The 19,852-nt window shown below is 41.9% G+C and overlaps 1 protein-coding gene across 3 annotated transcripts in view; it reads left to right on the top strand.

The window, feature by feature from the left end:
- Positions 1-19,852, top strand: part of LOC137435373 (protein dispatched homolog 1) — a 95,924-nt gene that overhangs the window by 60,205 nt on the left and 15,867 nt on the right. For all 3 annotated transcript variants that reach the window (XM_068129107.2, XM_068129108.2, XM_078784351.1), the window contains 5 exons: positions 5,751-5,777; positions 10,244-10,367; positions 12,838-12,965; positions 15,296-15,468; positions 17,574-17,671. In XM_068129107.2, the coding sequence (XP_067985208.2) occupies positions 5,751-5,777; positions 10,244-10,367; positions 12,838-12,965; positions 15,296-15,468; positions 17,574-17,671 (550 nt within the window). The remainder of the gene's footprint in view (positions 1-5,750; positions 5,778-10,243; positions 10,368-12,837; positions 12,966-15,295; positions 15,469-17,573; positions 17,672-19,852) is intronic.

Below are 19,852 nucleotides of genomic sequence, written 5' to 3'. Positions count from 1 at the left end.
CCCTATCGACCAAGCACATGAGCAAAATAATGCTTGCATCAAGAGTGATGGAGGGGCAGTAGGTCTTACAGACAACCCTAGTGCCCTTCGGCGGTGGATGGTAGCTGGCCCTGAGGTTGCCGCAGTGATTGAGGTCTTTGAAGATGCACACCAGCTCATGGGAAGAGGAGATGAGGTGCTCCACCATGACCAGACAGCAAGTGTGCAGAAAGCATTTAAGAAAGACGTCTGCTCCCTCATCAATGTATTGGAAGAACTGGGCAATCCATTTGAAGAGGAGAGCAAAGACCTGCTTGTCCTTGACAGCAAAGACATTGCTGAACCATCGGCAGTGGAGACTGTTAAAAAGGCACAGAAGATTGGTCAACAGCAGTTTCAAGCATTCACAAAAGAATGTCTTGTGGAGAGAACAAAGCCCATTGATGACCCAATCCACCGCAACCGGTTGACACTGTTTGTTGGCTCAACAAAAAAGATGGCAAGTAAGCAGAAGCAGCAGCTGACCTCAATGAAAAGTGATGTCGGGCTGTTCTCACGACTCTACATTAGCTGTCAAACAAGAGATGGAAACCTGGAAGACTTCTTTCAGCATGAGAACCAAGCATGGCCACCAGCGCTCTCCGATGGAGGAAGATTACGACTTGGGGCCAAGAGTGACCTTCTGACATGCCTGGAGGACCTGTCTCCAGCTCAGACTAAAGCCCCTGATGCTACTTGTGTAGTTCTTGATGGAGCTGCCATCATTCAGATGATGAGGCCAGCAGGTGCCAAGACATTTGATGAATATGCCCAGCAGATATTCATCCCATACATCTCTTCTCATCTGCGCAGTATGTCACGCGTGGACCTCGTTTGGGATACCTACAAGGATGACTCCCTGAAAGGCACAGCAAGAGCCAAGCGTGGAAAGGGTGTAAGGAGACGTGTGGTTGGGAAGGCTGCCATACCAGGAAACTGGCAGAACTTTCTGCGGATTGACAGCAACAAAACTGAACTATTCAGTTTCTTGTCCAGGGTCCTCCTTCAGGTGTTCTGTGAAGAAGACAAGGAAGTTGTCCTCACTGATGGGCAGGGTGTGCTCAGCACACAGCTACTTCAAGATCTCCACACCCTGGCCCCATGCAGCCATGAAGAGGCTGATAGTCGTATGCTACTGCACGTATCACATGCTGCACAGCATGGCCACCAACAGGTGCTGATTCGGACTGTTGACACTGATGTTGTGGTCTTGGCTGTGTTTGCCATAAGTCTACTACCATCTGGATGTGAACTCTGGCTAGCATTTGGAACAGGCAAGAGCTTTCGCTACCTGGCAGCCCACCAAATGGCTGCATGTCTCGGACCAGAGATGTCATGTGCCCTTCCAATGTTTCATGCTTTGACAGGCTGTGACACCGTATCCAGCTTTGCTGGACATGGAAAGAAGGCAGCATGGTCTACATGGAAGTCGCTTCCAGAATTGACAGATGCACTACTGATGCTGGCAAGTGGACCAAACGAGATCCCAGATGATGCAATGAACATTATTGAGAGGTTTGTCATACTTCTCTTTGACAGAACAAGCACCTGCACCAAGGTGGACGATGCAAGAAGGAAGCTCTTTCTACGGAAAAACTCAGTGCAGAAAATACCACCTACCCGAGCTGCTCTGGTGGAGCACGTCAAGAGAGCAGTTTACCAGGGTGGTCACATCTGGGGAAAGACACTGCTACCAGACCCTGTGCTGCCATCACCAACTGACTGGGGATGGGTGAAGACAGAAGGATTGTATGAGCCCCACTGGACGACATTACCACAAGCATCAAAATCCTGCTACGAGCTGATCTCTTGTGGCTGCAACAGTGCTTGCAGAACGCGCTGCAAGTGTAAGAAGGCTGCTCTTCAGTGCACAGGCCTCTGCTTCTGTGAAGGAGAATGTGAGAGCTGGTCCTAAAATTATCTGACCCCAAAAAACATCAAATGACACGCAGGTGTCCGGAAGAACCACACATTTTGGAACTGCACCCCAGAGACACAGAAAACACTGCAGGTGTTTTTCACACTATAAAAAATTGGTTGAAAATCTGCAAAATGCCCCTTTAATGGCTTCAGTACATTCACTGAACATTGTTAGATATCGTATGTTCAAACTGTTACAGTGTAATTGTTAGTATGTTCACTGAACATTGTTAAATGGCCTTTGGTAATACAGCTACAGTGTAATCCACTATATCACACCATGTTTAGATTTCTTTAATTTAATATTGTCCTACATTGGAATACATTTTTTTCACTTTAACTGGTCTTTAAATTATATTTGTGGTGCTGAAAACATGGTAACAGCAGCTTGGGGGTGACCAAAGTGTTCTATTCCAGTAACCGCTGGCAGCCATTTTGGAAAATGGCTGCCACTGTCATCAGAATGCCAATCTGCAATGCCCCAATATCCAGATTCATTCAACATATATTAAGCTATAAATGTAAAAAATCTGGCGCTTCTATCACAAAAATGAACGATTTTTTAGCTATGCCGCCTCACTATGGTACATCATGGGTGAAGGTTGTGGTGAAGTTTCATTGAAATTGTGTGTTGTAGTTTCAGAGAAAAGAGCAAATACCTATTTTGGGGGACAACCACCCCACCCCCATACATCCTCACAGGCCCCGATTTTTTTGGGGGGATTTTTTTGTATTTTTTTTTTAATGCTGTGAACAAACTTTAGTACATTACAGGTCATGAAGGTTGTGGTCAAGTTTCATTGAAATCGTGTGTGTAGTTTCAGAGAAGAAAGCACTTTTTTTTTGGGGGGGGGGGGGGGGGGGTCAAACCTGGATCCTCTTTGAGCTCGATAAACCCCCTTTTACCCCGATTTTTTTTAATGCCATGAACAAACTTTAGTCACAACACAACAAATATTGTTTGTGCCAAATTTGGTCGCAATCCCATCAGCGGTTTTGGAGAAGAATTTCCAAGTGTTTACGGACGGACTGACGGACGACGCGCCATCGCATAAGCTCTCCTGAACTTCGTTCCAGGTGAGCTAAAAACGAGACAAAATTGATATCCAGTGCAGTAAAGAACAGCCAAACGGCATAATCTGATTTTGGTATTCTTTAAATATAATAGTAGCATATTCAAGCCAATGGGTGTTGTCTCCCTGTCCAATCTAAGCTTCCTTTTTAACTTGTACCTTTGTATTTCTACTGTTAATAATGTTTAAATCGAAAAGTACAAAAATAACATTGGATGCAACTTACTAAGCACGCTGTTCTGTGTAGAGATGTTATAAAACATGAAGTTGGCTTCACACATTGCGCGGTGTAGCTACTTGTATTGTGGAATATTACCATTTACTAAATTTTGAGACTTAACTGAATTTGATTGCAATTGGCATAATTAGGTTTGAGACTTGAACCTGGACTCTGTTTTCCACACCCCTCCCCTCCACTCACACATCTGTGTACACAAAGTGTTTACCTCTTCGTGCCAATTGTGACAGTTTGGTGTGTCCTGCCTGCTGGGAGGTGGTTTGTGAAAGAATGTGAGTAAATTATGTTGGTTGGCCATTATACATGAACTGCTATTCTGCATTTGGATTGTGTTGTCCACTGGTTTAGAAAAATGGTGACTTTTTAACATTCCGTAATGTAGCTTAAAAATTTTTTTTATGGCCACTAAGTTGCATGTTCTTTGCAAGTTGATCAAACTTTTCAGTCTCACCATCAGCCATGACTTTTCCATGGCTAACCATATAGGAAAGCTGTCCTCCAAAGCCAGCCTTTCTTGGCACACCTGAACTCCTATCCACCTACAAGGCCATCATCCGCAGCTTGATGGAGTACTGCTCTCCCCTTTGACGAGATTGGGCATTTTCCATAGTTCCATGTCTTTCCTTAAAAAAAATCAGAACTCTCAGCCTGCAAGGCCTTTGTCCAAAACTCAATGGGGCACTGCTATTCCCAATTGCCTGACCTCGCAGCTATCATCTGTCTCCTGGATTCTGTGGAATTTTAAGCTCAACCATATTGCTATCTCAAGATTATGCTCAAGTACAGGTTCTGTTGTCTCACAAGGCAGACAAGTCGGTGTTTTTATTTTTTATTGTTTTGAACCACTTCTCTTCCACTCCAGCTTGCTCTATTCCCTCAGCCCTCTTCCTCCTCTCTGCATCTTAATCCCAGCGGTTAGCGCTCGGCCACGCTTCACATCAGCGGTGTACCACCATCTTGTCATTCTCCATCTTCACCTGATATCTTTTCTACCCCCACTAACCCTATCTAATGAATCCCTCTTGTGTACAGGTTGCTGTTTCACCCCCTCCTCTCTCCTGTTTTCTTGTTCATTCATTCCTGTCCAACTGTAATCCTACAGCCCCACTGTTCAATTCTACTCAAGTGATTCAAGCTTGCTGTGTACCCACAAACCAGTTCACTCACCAATGCTACCCATGATCTTTTCTAACCTTATGAACCCTTCCCATACCTCTCCCCTTCTGCTTTCAAGTTGCTATGCTTCCTTCCCTCTTCCCTCTCCTGCTCCTGTTCATTCAACCCCCTTGTTGCATCCTTTTGTCAAACTGCCCCAGTGTTTGTGAATGCCTCCCCTTCCGCTCCCCCCCATATCACCTCGCTCTCACCTGTGCTTAGATTTTGTATGCAAGGTTTTTTTAAATATAGAAATTCCTTGAAAAGCTTGGGAAAATTGCAAAGTTTCAGGAAATGTTTGTTCATATTGTAAAGCCAGCATGATATGGGTAACTATCTGTATAGGGTCATGCCATCCGCGAATTTGCTACTGATGGATAATGGATATGTTTGGAATTCACATGTTGGTTGGTTTTGCGAGTGTGCGAGGGGCTGAGATGAGGCATGGAGTTTGGTGCGTAAAGGCCATGCTGTGATGGCCTGTGGAAGTCGTGATTAAACTGTTGCCGTTTACAAGCAGTACGTTTCGTGTCGTTACTGGATGAAACATTGGCTGCTTGACTCGCTGAAATGTTTGAACACGAGCGACATTTTGCCAGATTACAATGAATTTGACTGTCCGGCCTAATCATCCAAACGCATGGAAGGATAAGCATGGTTGTAAGCATTTTGTGTTTGTGTTTGGGATTTAGATTTTGTGAAGGCAACACCAAATCCACAGTTTGGCTTTTTTGTCTATTTTCATTGTTCGCATTGATGTCTAATTGCGAAATATTACTGTGTTCAGTTTTCAGTCGTGTACTGTGTACAAATCCTTCCTTTGAAACCTTAGTCAAAGTGCGGTGCTGCTTTTTGGGCCAAATTGGTTCATTGAAATTTGGAAGGCAAACTATGTCACAGACACAAACGATGTCACAGTTGGACAGACGCATCTTTGTGACGATGGGTATTTTGTCTTTATTTATTTATTATTTATTTTGTTTTCATCGACCGTTCGGAGGTGTGCTTTAATGGAATGAATACAATTGATTGTTTCTAACTAATTGGCACAGCACTGATTCTATTGCAGTTCTATATTCCTTTTGTCTCTTCTCGGGGCGGAAATAGCTGAGCCTGAAAGTGGTGTGTGAATGGACTGAGGCAATAACAATGCTATGAGCCATTTGTTATAATTTCGCTTTACACTGCAACATGGTTTGAGCCAAGTGTATTTGACTGCTTAACGTCATTGTTTTTATCCAAACTATGATTCTTTTCATGAAGAGATTTATTTACCTGTGCACATTTAATAACGTGAATGGGTGCTTTGACCAAGTTGACGTTTTAATGCATTTCTTGTTTTTCAGACAAAAAGCATCATATCTTCCACGAAGGTAACTTGCCAGAACAGCTTTTCCATCGGTTAATTGACGAAATGATAGCATGTAATAAGTCTCCAAATAATTTATCTTGATGGGCATTGATTTGGAAAAATACAGTAAATTGGCTTGGCCACTTCGTTTGCCACTATGCTTCAGCCGACGAAGTCGCCGGAGGCATTATGTTTTCAGGTTGTCTGTCCGGCTGTCCGTGCGTCCGTGATTGATTTTCGTTACTGCGATAAGTTAAGAACGGCTGAAGGGATCAAAGTCAAACTTGGTACAAATATGTTTCATGGTGCAAATATGAACCGATTCGATTATGGGGTCAAGAGGTCAAAGGTCAAAATCTGTAATAGGTTTTCATTACCACGATAACTTGAGAACAGCTGAAGGGAACTAAGCCAAACTTGGCACAAGTATTGTAATGATGTAAATATAAACGGATTAGAATATAGGGTCAAGAGGTCAAAGGTTAGAGGTCTCATTCGGTAAAAATTATGTTACTGTGCTAACTTGACATAAGTATATTATATTATGATGCAAAGATGAACTGATTAGATTTTGGCATCGAAGGTCATGCGTGTGTGTCCGCATCTACCGTATATACTCGAGTACAAGACGATCCTGTGTATAAGATGGCCCCAGTTTTTTACCTAACATATTTTCGCAGGCGCATGCTTTGCACGTGAGCCAACCAACAAGCAAGACTACAAACATCGAGAAACTATGGCAATTTTCAATGAGTAGCCTATGCATGCTGCCATCATCCATGTTTTTGTCTGGTCATTTGTTTAGATCATATTGCATTACTGATTAGCGATCTGTGTACCGCTAGTGTGTGCAGGACTAGGCATGTCTCAGAATCACGAACCAGGAAGTGGTGTCCGAGTTATTAGTCCCCTACCGGTGTACACCGGAGGGGACTATAGGTTTGCACTCCGTCTGTCAGTCTGTCAGTCTCTGTCTGTCTGTCAGTCCATCAGTCCGTCACGCAAAGAACAGTTTTCCGGACTTTTTTTTCTAAACTCTTAATGCTAATAATTTCAAACTTGGTACATAGTTTCCTCATGATAAAATACAGATCAAGTTCGAACTTCATGACGTTTCGATCATTTTTGACAAAGTTATGGCACTTTGAACTTTGGTAATTTCCCCAACAGTTTTCCGGACGGTACGACAGACTGCCGGTAGGGGACATGTATTGCAGTGCAATACGTACTCAGAATGATTGTTTATCTCGATCTTATATTAATCTCAATCATTATCCTGTTGTATATTTTATCATTTATTTTATCATGTGAGACTGAGAAAATAAAGTTGCAACAAAGTTGTAAATACATTTTATAAATATAATTTTGGTAATGTCTGGTCTTGTGTTTCTCTCTATCATGTCTGTGGTGGATACAAAATGGCGGCTAGCAGGCATGAACATGACTAGTGCGGTCATCCAACATGTTCATTTGCCATTTTTGACCTAACCAGACTGTTTCCTACGACTTTTTTTCCTTGTTTATGACCTGCAGAATCATCCCACAAAACATTACTTGTGCATAAGACGACCCCCGAAATTTAGGCCATGAAATTAATCTCAAAAACTCGACTTGTACACGAGTATACACGGTATATATGTTCGCTTAAAAATGTTTTTTTTCTGAAACCGCTTGTCTGATTGATGAAAAACTTTAAACACATAGAGGCTCTCCATGAATAATATTTTATTGGTCACTCTGATGTCATAGGTCACACATGGTATGCCAGCCATATTGGATTAAAGGAAAACAAGACCGAAAGTCTAACAGCGGCGTAGCCGGGCTGGTAAAATATTATGAACCACAAACACACATTATTAGCTTTTTAAACAGTCGCTAATGCTGTTTATAACACTAAATAAAGAAATTTGGAGGAATCCCACCATCCATGAGGTAAGTCTTACTGACAGAACTGAGGGAAGATCTACTGTAATCTATATTATACCCCACAATGGTTGGGTACGTACCGTTTTGTTGGAAGAGATGTAACGCCGATGCTTTCGATATTTGATGGTCATTTTAACAATCGGTTTGTTTGTGTTTCACACTGAATGAAAAACGTGAAGGTAGAGCATGGCGATTGTGATATACGACAGGTTCGACGATATGTTCGGCATGAACGGCATATAAATCAAAATGGCGATGTGTGGAGAGTCAGCCGCGCACGCCGTAATGACATCACCCTTTCATTTGACCAGATCCTCAGCTCTGATTGGTATACGTTTGAGCGGACATACATACATACATACATACATACATACATACATTCATACATACAGATGGACAAACACTTCGAGACGGCTTTGCCCTATGGGCAACGCTGTAAAAATTTGAACCTGATTTTCTCTGAAACCGCTCAATGAAAAAAATGAAACTTGGCATATGTCATCAACTACCCAAGTGGTATATCGGGTGATAACGACGAGGTCATCAGAGAAGTGGTATTCCAGGCATAATTGGTTGAATTGAAATCCTTGTCCAAAAAAATCTTAAACTTCATATATCTGATCTATGACCAGATGTGAATGAAGAATTACATTTATGACTTTCATAACCCACGCCAAGAAACTATGTGACATAAGGTGCATGTATATAGGTCATAATAGCAGTGGTTCATAATAGTATAATGTTCAGTTAACATTGCTATTTTTGTTATGAATGACCGCGCGAGGAGAGACTAAGCGCATTACGAGTGCCGTCTAGTTGTCGATCGTTTTGAGACTCATTGGCCAATAAGTTGTTGTTTGAGAGCCTGGGCCACCAGGTGTTGCTTTTTGGCAAGGTGCAAATTACTTGTTGCAATTTTTATTTGAAAATTTATATTTTCATTTCTCTTGAAGGATAATTGCTTCTGGTTTATTCTTCCAATAAGCTGTTAAAAAAAGGAACTGTTTTCTTGTAAAATTACAACTATTCTGCACCTAACCAAGACGTAAATGCCATGAGGAGGTTATACTTGTTTGGCTGTGTAAAGACCTTGATGAGCCATGATGTTGGACACAAGCACACATTTTATTTATTTATTTTTCCTCTTCTTCCTTGATGTTAAGTGCATTTGTAAAATAAAAACGTAATTTTCTTTTTGTTTACTAAGTCGAGGCTCGTATAGGAGCTAACACCGTATCGGAGAAAACTTGTTACAAAGAAAGCGATAAATAGATCAACAGCATTTTGAGAGAAACTCAGGTAACGAGGCTTTGTTTCAGGTTCCACCCACACAGCTATACAAGCAGCTCTTGGTTGCATTGGTTTAGTCATACCATGCCATTTTGAACATACATATTAACTAGTTTGTTCGTCATTTGCAGAAAAAGGGATAAGCCATATACAGAGGTTGCCTTGTGGACATTTTGCACCATTCTGATTGAATCACTGTGCCAAGTCGCCAACAACTGACTTGTCAGACACAGAGCCAATTTGTACATTTTGGATAAATTGCGATGCATGGAGCAATCAATGTTTTTGGGCAACCAACTGATTCGTAATATTGCTTATATTGGGCAGTAGAGCAATCATCCATGAGCGATAACCCTAACTTGCTCTGAGTGAACCGTTCTTTTAACTGGGCTTCAGTTCATTTATAGCACCAAGTATCTGCATCTAATGATGGCATTCTTTTTTCTTCTAATTATAATTACATTTTATTTTTGAGAGTGGGTAAAAGAAAACAACTTCTTTTTAGGATCTCTAAATAATGTGATCAAGTTTCTTCAAGTGGACATCCGTTGTGTTTTTTTTTATTGCAAGGATAACATGACATCCTACTATATAAAATACTAGCAGGGTACCGATCTGTGACGGGTTCGTAGATGGCTCACCTCAAATGAGCAATTTATTTGGAGCGTGTATTGGTAGAAACGGGAATTCAGTGTAAATATTCAGTGAGCAGATATCACAGTGGGTGTAGCTGGTAACCTTGGCAACCTCGTTCCATTCCACCAGCTAAGATTTCCAATCCATTCTCGTACCTCCAAAGTAATGCTTGGGAGCGAGGGTGAAATTATGGAAGCCTGGCTGGGAAATGGATTTAGGCACTTTTTGTTTGATCCTATCGCCTAACTGAAGATCACAGAAGTTATTTCCATGCCAAGCGACCACCTCCAGGCGCCTGCCTATCCCTCACCGCATGGCTTCTTTAGCCCCAACCCACCCCCTCTCTCTATACTCCCCATAGCTTTACTTTCGGCAATTTCCAATCGTTTTTTTGTTTGTATACTCTGTGGCTGGAGTTTTTTTTTCTCTGTGGCTGCAGTTTTTATTATTATTATTTTTTTGAAAGCGAAGTTTGTCATGAAATTGGAGAAATGATCCAAGGAAATTAAAAAATATATTGATTTTAAACTGTGATTTGCTGTGGGTACAACTTTCCAACTCGAAAGTAGTATATGTCTACATCGTGTTTCTGTTTGCTCACATTTATCCCCCACCCTCCTCTCTCTCCTTCTCTAGTTATGCAGAGTTGATTGCAGAGTGGCCGCTGGCAGTGCTGGTTGCTTGCACGTCGATCATCACCATCTGTGCCCTGCTAGCTGTGCTCGTGCCTGAACTCCCGGACTTCTCTGATCCACTTCTAGTGTGTTATTTTGATTATAGCTTTTTAAAGTGATCATCATTTTGATCTCCACACACTATTCTTATGGGTCCATGTTAATCAATTAGTTTTGTATTGAGGGAAAAAGCAACACATCATCAGTGTGTTGTTTTGAAGCTGCAGATACAAAACGACAACAACATGCATTTTAAGGCCATTTTCCCTGCTAGAGCGGGGGTTAGCCTTGCAGACCCCATGACAATCTTCTCCATTTTCCCCTATTTTCTGCATCTACCCTTGTTAACTCCCTTGCCCGCATTTCATCTTCCACCATCTTTAGCCAAGTCTTTCTTGGTCTTCCCCGTCCTCTACTTCCTTCTACATTCATTTCCATCACTCTTCTCAACCAGTCACTTTCATCCTTCCTCAACACATGACCAAACCATCTCAACCTGTTTCGCTTCACAGCATCCATCACAGGCTCTATTCCCATCATCTTTCGCAATTCCCATGATCTTTCGCAATTTGAAGCTGCAGATGCAAGGGTCAAATTTATTTTGTCACAATTAAAAGCAAAGTCATCATCTTGATCGATGTGATGTGTCTACAAGGATATGCTCTCCAACCTCTACCTTGACAATACTGAGGTTGCCATATCATTTTTATTTTTATGACTGGAAAACTTTTGAGGTACTAGAAAACCTGCCTTTTGAAAATGGACAGGTTATAAATGTTAGGAAAGCCAAGACAAGGGAAATAATTCAAGGGCTTAGCAGTGAAGGAATCACCTTTAGGGGCCATTTTCCCTGCAGAGCAGGGGTTGGCCTTTTTTGGGCATGGTGGTCCCCTTTTTGAAGCAATGTTTTATGGCCGGATGCCCTTCCTGCCGCCAACCCTGTTAGTCGCCTCTTGCGACACACAGGGAATTACCAGTGAGCTGGTACTCAATTTGACGACCTCGGAAGGATGACAGGCTGAGTTAACCCCCCCGGCGTTAATTCAGTGATCGACCGGGATTCGAATCCAGGATCCTAGGATCCCAAGCCGGCACCCGAACCGCGAAGCCAACACCAGTGAAGGGAAAGAAACAAACATCATAATGGTTCACCCATGAATTTCCAATGGCCACACAATAATTATGTGACGTAGTGCCTTGCCGAGTATTTTGTGGAGTAGATAATGGAGGTATACAAGCAGCCAGAAACTGAAGTAATATCTATGGAAAAGGGAAAGAGGCGACATTGTGATGTAATTAAAGTGGTTCGTGGTCTACAGTCAGATTTGCAGAATTGATAAGTCTGATTGCTTTTGATTCGACTGTCAAGTAAATATGTAAAGCCAGAGCCTCCCCAAATGTCAGAGAGCAGTCCTCTGTACAAGGACAAATAAATCATTTATGTAATTGGAGCAACTGTTCAGACAAGAAGAATGTTCGACATCTGAACTGGACTCCCAGTTTATTAGTTTACTTGCTTTAGTTTACTTGGTGCTTTTTATGGCAGAATGTGATAAGTGCATATCTATTTATTTTATTTGTTGTTTTTGTTATCGTTATTGTCTCCCGCCCCTCCGACAAGGTCGGAGAAGGTCGGAGACCAGAGACGTTAGAATGAACTGCGTCCGACAAACCGATAATCTGTCAATGTACTTTTGTGAACGCGATATTTCAAAAACCGTTGAACAATTAGCTTTCAGATAGCAGATATCTATTCCTCATGACATTATCTCAACCTGATGAGATCACGGCTGTGATTTGCTGAATTATGTTGCTATGGCAACCATCTCGGTAACTAGGCTTGCATACACGATATTTCAAAACCGTTGAACATTTAGCTTTCATATTACACAGATCTATTCCTCATAACACTCAAAAGGTGGGAGACCTCTGGTATCGGCTCGTTTTTATTGAGAAAGTAAGGTAGTGGGAAGATGATAGGGAAGCGAGTTGGATTACAAGTCAAAAGGAGAATCGAAGAACATTTTTAAAATGTGATAAATGTTTTATGTGGATAGTAGTGGGGATGGTGGTGACAGAGGGTCATTTGTCCTGGAGAAAATGCCTAGAAATGGCACACCTCAAGGTTGTAAAGGACCATAAATACTTTCTGTGTGGGAAATTTGCAGATGAAAGTTATTTGTTTGTTGTCTGAGTCTGCAGAAGAATTAGGCAGTGGTAATGGTGTAGCAAGTCTGAGCAGAGGTGCTGGTGTCTAGCTTGGGCAGGCAATGGTGAGGCCAGAGTGCATGCAGGCAGCTATGGGAGATATTGAGTGTGGTGTGTGTGTGTGAGGCCACAGCTAGTGCAGGTAGAGGTCAGGCCCAGGAGATGCTTTTATTGGCGACAAAGCTTTTACCATTCTATACCATTTAAAAAATATATACAGTATTAGTTTTTTGCTGTAAATATTAGAATTTTGCTGTAACATTCGTAGTTATACATACACAGTACTGTACTATAAAGATTGGAAATATGTGCTTCTAACATGGTGAGTTCATGGATGTGTACGCACAGGGTTTTGAGCCTCGTGGAACGGAAATAAGTCAGCGCCTCGTGACCTGGAACAATATGGTGAAAAATACAGGATACATGGCTACTTTGTCCAATCTACCATTTCGCTATGCTGAGCAACTTGCAAGGAGGTTAGCATAGCATGGAATGTTGGTATGTTGTGATGGGATTAATTATGAATAGCTTTTGCATAATGAGTTGGTGGGAGTTTAAACTGGTGAATGTATGGGCTCTTTAAAGAATCTTTTGTAATGAGGCTTTTTGCAAACTACTTTGTGCAAGTTTATTATTAATTCTGAGATACAGCTTGGTGTTGCAGTTTTTACGGCCCCCATAGGGCAAAGCCGTCTAGAACAGTGTTTGTCCAGCCGTATGTATGTCCCCTCAAACGTATACCAATCAGAGCTGAGGATCTGGTCACATGACAGGGTGATGTGATTATGTCTGATGTCATGACGGCTGTGCAGCGGCTGACTCTCCACACACCACCATTTTGATTTATATGCCGTTCATGCTGAACATATTGTCGAACCTGTCATATATCACAATCGCCATGTTCTACCTTCACGTTTTTCATTCAGTGTGAAACACAAACAAACCGATTGTTAAAATGACCATCAAATATCGAAAGCATCGGCGTTGCGTTTCTTCAAACAATACGGTATGGTACGTTTCGGCCTTAGGCGTTATGCCTCATCTTCGGACCGCTTCGGACAAATTAAGCCCAGGTTTCTTAATACAGTAGTCTATCGTTTCAGTCGTATCGTTTTCATAATAATAATGTAGTAAATATAACCATAACATTTTAATCCCAATGTCGTGAATGGAAAGTTAATGCATTGAAGCGGTGTATGGTTTATGATTAATGATGAGCGATGTTCGGCACTAATATTAATAGTTCAGCACTAATCTATCTATAATTCCAGTAATCTCTGTACGTCTGTACGTCTGTATGTTTGTCTGTGACCGCTGTTTCTCGACAACTACCGGTCCGATATACTTGAAACTTGCCAGGTATATTGCTGGGGACCCGAGGATGTGCCTTTTCAAGGTTTGAAATTAATCGGACAAGTACTTACCGAGCTATGGCGATTTAGCCGTTCGCCGTTCGCTTTGCCGTTGCGAATGGACCAAACCATTCATGTAAATAGAGGGGGGGGGGGGGGTTCTGTGGTCGTTCGCTTTGGCTTTGCGAATGGACCAAACCATTCATGTAAATAGAGGGGGGGGGGTTCTGTGGTCGTTCGCTTTGGCTTTGCGAATGGACCAAACCATTCATGTAAATAGAGGGGGGGGGGGTTCTGTGGTCGTTGCGAATGGACCAAACCATTCACATCGAATCATCGAATCACATCGAATGGACCAAACCGTTCGCTTTGGACCAAACCATTGCATGTAAATAGAGGGGGGGGTTCTGTGGTCGTTGCGAATGGACCAAACCATTTCATGTAAATAGAGGGGGGGGGGGGATATAATTTTAGATATATATATATAGTACGGGCATTGGCAAGGAACGGGCACCCACGTACGGGCAATGCCCTAGTCTATCTATAATTCCAGTAATCTCTGTCTGTACGTTTGTCTGTGACCGCTGTTTCTCGACAACCACGGGTCCGATATACTTTTAACTTGCCAGGTATATTGCTGGGGACCCGAGGATGTGCCTTTTCAAGGTTTCATATTAATCGGACAATTACTTACCGAGCTATGTCCAAAAAACGATTCAACCAATCAGAGAGCAGCGAACGATCGCGTGTGCCGAACGTGGCGGGCACACTCTGCCTCGGATGGCACATTTGAGAGCGTATTCATTTATTTCACGTTTGCAAACTATGTTGGCGTTAAACTATGTTTTACAACTAATAAAAACGAATTTGCGATTCATTCGCTTTCCTGCGCGTTTGTGCACGCGATGGCGATTTCTTTACCAAACTCCGGAAGCCGTTCGCTTTGGACCAAACCATTGCATGTAAATAGAGGGGGGGGATTGTCACCACTCGCAAGCCGTTCGCTTTGGACCAAACCATTTCATGTAAATAGAGGGGGGGGATATAATTTTAGATATAGATATAGTACGGGCATGCCCTAGTATTAATAATCGCAGGAGTAAGGAATTAGCCGTGGTTTTTTAATGGCAATATCATTTTCGAAATAATGATAACGTAACGTTTATAGTAAATCTAATCGTAACACTAATCAATTGTATTGGCCACAAGTAGACTCCAATCAAGTTGTAGAGACATCTCGGACATTGAATCCACTTTGACATTTTGAGGTATTATGTATAGATCAGTGATGAAAAAAAAACTCTCAATTTAATCCATTTTAAATTCAGGCTGTAACACAACAAAATTTGAAAAAAGTCAAAGGGTGCAAATACTTTCTGAATGCAGCATGTGTTTATATTTGGCAGTGCTGAGAAATTGCTCTTTGTTCCTCCTGTCTTATCTTTCCATTCCAGGCGAGCACAGTTGCATCATCACTGGCCGGAGGACCGCGAGCGGAGAGAAGTACCTGCAGCCAACATGGAGGCTGCCCGAGAAGAGAACGAGGTAAACGGGGCTGGATTTGTGCCCTGGCACGCCAATGTTGAATGGGATTTTCGATCTGATGGCTTCTTCTGCGATGCTCCAGGTGATTTCACTCAAAAGTACATTCCCAATCGCCATTTTCTAGCTTGTTTTGTTCTTTTTTTTTTAATTTTATGTTCTTTTGCTGCTCATGTTTTGTACGGAAATTATTTTTGAAGTGAGAAAAGACCACCAGGCTCTTTACTGCTTGTCACATCCACAAAAAAACTAAAATATACAATTCCACAACAGGAATCTACTCCAATAATCTCTGGCCACAAAAAAGTAACATGAAGGGAAGGGAGAAGGATGAGGGAGGGATGGAATACAATACTTGGAGATAGGAGGCCTTGTACATATTTTGTAAGTAAAGTGTGAGAGGACGGCGTGGACATTGTGTGTGTTGTCGACAAAAATTAACCAATCAGTATAAATATAAATTGGGCACTATGTATCTTGTAGAAAATTTACGAGGCTGGCAGCTCGGAGGTATGCACACTCGCCTCTATGCTGTTTAGCCGGGTTCGAATCCCACCTAGCTATAAACTGTCATCCCGGTGTATCACAGGCAGGTGATTTGTCAATCTGTGTGAATGTACAGGCTCTAGAATCTTTGAAGAAAACGGCAGGGTGATTGGTGAATCTATTTGCCATCCCTCGAATGGATGTTAAACTGGGTGTTTTGTTTACCAGCATTATTTGGTGGGCGTTGGCGATCCGACGGTGTCCTTTGCGAGGAGTAGGCGAACTAGCGCCAGCATTCTAAACAAATTACAACTTGCTGCCCTAACCTTCGTTGAACACCGGGGCTGGCCATCTGATTCGTGAAAGACTTGGGCCGAGCTTCCCATGGCCAACCTCCAATAATGTGTGAACATTTGTTGCCGTTAAAGGAGGTTAGAAAGTTGACCAGCATTGCTCTGGAAGGTTTGATGCAAAATGTAAAAGACTTTTTCATGGAGATGTTTTCGCAAGGAATGGATGCGACACTTAATTTTGTTGTTGGAAAATAAATTTGGCAAATGTAGACAGCTGATGACGGAAGTTGAAGTTTACATTTTTACGATGCATCTTGAGGTTATTGGTCTCCTTTCGGTTTCACCGGAGGGGACTGTAGGTTTTCTATCCATCTAACCGCTCATCCCACCTGTGGTTTGTCGGACTTTTTTTTTTCCCCATCCCCTTTAACATATTCAACTGAAACATGGCTTTTATTATAAGCTCCAGAACAAGTTTGAGTTTCAGGGCGTTTCGTCAATTTTTCACAGAGTTTTGCCCTTTTTGGACTTAGAGAAAATGTCACATCGGTAAAGCACATTTATTGCAAAGCAATTCTCGCTCTTGTTGTCTTTACATTTATTGATGCATCTTTTGAGATATACTGTGCATTTTCTTTTTCTTTCTTCTTTTTATGCGTCGTCAGAGGCATTATGTTTTCGGGTTGTTCGTCCGTTTGTCCATCCATCTTTAGCTAAACCTAGATCAAGTATGTACTATGATGTAAAGATTCACTGATTAGATCAAGAGGTCAAAGATCAGAGTTCATGTTAGGTGAAAATGCTGTTACCGTGATGACTTGTGAATCAGTGATGGGATTTTGACCAAACTTGGTACAAGTCCATATTATGATGCAAAGACGAACTGATTCGATTTTGGTTTCAAAGGTCGGATGTCATGTCAAGTAAAAATGTGATCATTGAGAACAGCTGAAGGGATTTCAATAAAATTTGGTACAAGTCTGTATAATGATGTGGGTGGAGACATATCGGTCGACGTCACGATGTTGAAGAGTGCCGTTCTAGTTTCTAATAAGGTAATCTCTTTGACATCGAGATGAGATGCCCTAATAATGGGTCTGCTGTCTTCTTCACCTCATCTTGCACTCCTTCCATCTGCTCCTTTCCTCTGAGTTGTTAGGGTTAGGGTTAGGGTCCTCCCTTCTCCTTCTCCTGCTTCTCTTACCCTAGTGCCATAACAATAGCAACAAGGGTTGCTTTGTGGTGGTTTCATTTGAATGGTCAACTTTAAAACCTTTGAAACCTTTAAAACCTTTTGATTCACTTTTTGATTGTTACATATTTGCACAAACTATGCAATATCCCAGTATCACACTTTTTTTTTTTCTTCCATTCCTTCTGGAATGTATTTTCTTTGTTTCTTACCTTGCAGATGAGAAGTACTCTCGTTTAGTGTTTGCAGCAGCAGATGGTGGAAGTTTGTGGAGTGTGACAGCCTTGAAATCTATGTGTCAGATCTATGAGAGAAAGGTGAGTATGCCTCAAAGGTATTTTGGTCACAAAAGTACATTTTGAAATGACAAATCCATTGCCGTGCAAGCAGCTATCTATTAGGCAACATTGTTACCATAAAGACACAATGAGGGAAACTCATGTGAGCTCCGCGGGACGATGGACGGAGGAAAGGCGACGGTACAGAGAGGGAAAGAAAGCACAAACGTTATGTTTATGCACAAAAGAAAGCACAAACCAATAAACAGCATGATATCTCAAAAAGTTATGGACGGATTTGAACAAAACCTGGTGGACAGGTTGTGGGTGTGTCAATGACTAATCAATTATATTTTGGTGAAAATCCAAATCCAGAGTCTGATACGAGAATGTTTTATTTTTTCCTGTGATTCTTCACCGTGATTCTTCACCACTGAAAGATGGGGCCAAACACTATGTAGTATATCATGATATCTCAAAAAGTTGTGGATATCTCAAAAAAAAAATCTGAAAAAGTTGTGGACAAGTTTTGACAAAATGAGGTGGACAAATTGGTTAGGTGACGAGATCAAGCCGATTCAATTTCGGCTCAGATCCAACCTGTCAGTGGGATACAAAACTAATCTGTTCAGCCTAAGCCTGGTGGAGGTATGCCATGCACTCTACCGAGTGCCGTTTTAGCTTTATTTTGTGTGTTTTGTTGTTGAGTGGTGAAGGTTATAATGGTGGGTGGTTGATCGGTTGTTCCACCATGTTAGTTTTAGCCTGTCCCCTGCTGCAGCAGCAGGTGTGTGTGCGTGTGCGTGCATGACCTGAAATCCATCCAATTGACCTGAAATTCCAATTTACCATTTGAGCTATTGTCATCAAATTTTAACCAAAGCTTTATTATGATAATACGTAGAAGGCAAGTTAATAATTTGGTCAAAAAGTCAAAGGTCAGCGGCACATAATATCGTCAATTTTCATCCGATTGACCTGAAATTTTAAGAATTTGCTTATCAGGTGACTGAATCGGGTCACTAATGAAAAGGTAGGAGTCGATTGTTTTTTGTCCCCCGTCGCTCAGCGGAGTGAAAGGGGGACTATGGCTTTCCCCTCCGTCCGTCCGTGCGGGCGTGCGTGCGTAAGCGAAGGACCGCATTCGAATTTGGTGTGTGGGTGCAACTCACGTCAAATTCCAAGATGGCCGCCGCCATGCATGTCTGATGCCATGTGTCTGAACCTTGTAACCTGCATATCTTGAAAAATAAGCGAAGTACCAACTTCTAATCTGGTGTTTGGGTGTATCTCGGCATAAGGACGAACGCTGTTTAAAATCGGGTCGCCACGTCAAAAGCCAAGATGGCCGCCACCATTTATGTCTGAAACTTGAGATGAATATCTTGAAAAATAAGCAAAGTACCAACTTCTAATATGGTGTGTGGGTGTATCTCGGCATAAGGAAGAACGTCTTTGAAAATTGGATCGCCCCGTCAAAATCCAAGATGGCCACCACCATATATATGTCTGAACCTTGAGCGAAATATCTTGAAAAACTAGAACGGGCACTCGGTAGAGCGCATACCTTCGCCGCAGCTACTGTTCTGTACTTGGCATGGGAGTGTAGGGAACAGAACAGTGTAGGGACAATCGCGGGAGATTGCGTTATAGTGATGACGTCCTGGATGGACATCTTCTTCTTCAGTCGCGCATAACTTTGAGTGAAATACGATCGAGTTAAAAATAGTTAGAATTTGAGCAAATCTGTTTCATTCGTTTGTTAATATGCCTCATCTATTGTCAAATCTGCAATTATAATTTTTTTTGAGGTTGAAATGATCGCGGGAGATCGCGTTATAGTGATGACGTCCTGGATGGACATCTTCTTCTTCAGTCGCTCATAACTTTGAGTGAAATACGATCGAGTTAAAAATAGTCAGAATTTGAGCAAATCTGTTTCCCAAAATCTAATCAAATGTGTCCCGTATAATAACCAATCATCCCACCAAATTTCATGCAATTCGGTTGAATACTTTTTGAGTTATGCGATTAACATACACACACACAGACATACAAATAAATACACAGCGATCAAAACATAACCTTCCGCTTTTGCGAAGGTAATAAGCGAAGTACCAACTTCTAATCTGGTGTGTGGTTGTATCTAGGCACAAGCAAGAACGCTGTTTAAAATTGGGTCACCACGTCAAAATCCAAGATGGCCGCCGCCATGTATGT

This window comes from Myxine glutinosa, chromosome 9 (genome assembly GCF_964187855.1).
Source record: "Myxine glutinosa chromosome 9, kmMyxGlut1.1, whole genome shotgun sequence".
Lineage (NCBI taxonomy): Eukaryota > Metazoa > Chordata > Myxini > Myxiniformes > Myxinidae > Myxine > Myxine glutinosa.
Note: the sequence above shows the minus strand (reverse complement) of the source record. Positions and strands in the feature narration are given on the sequence as shown.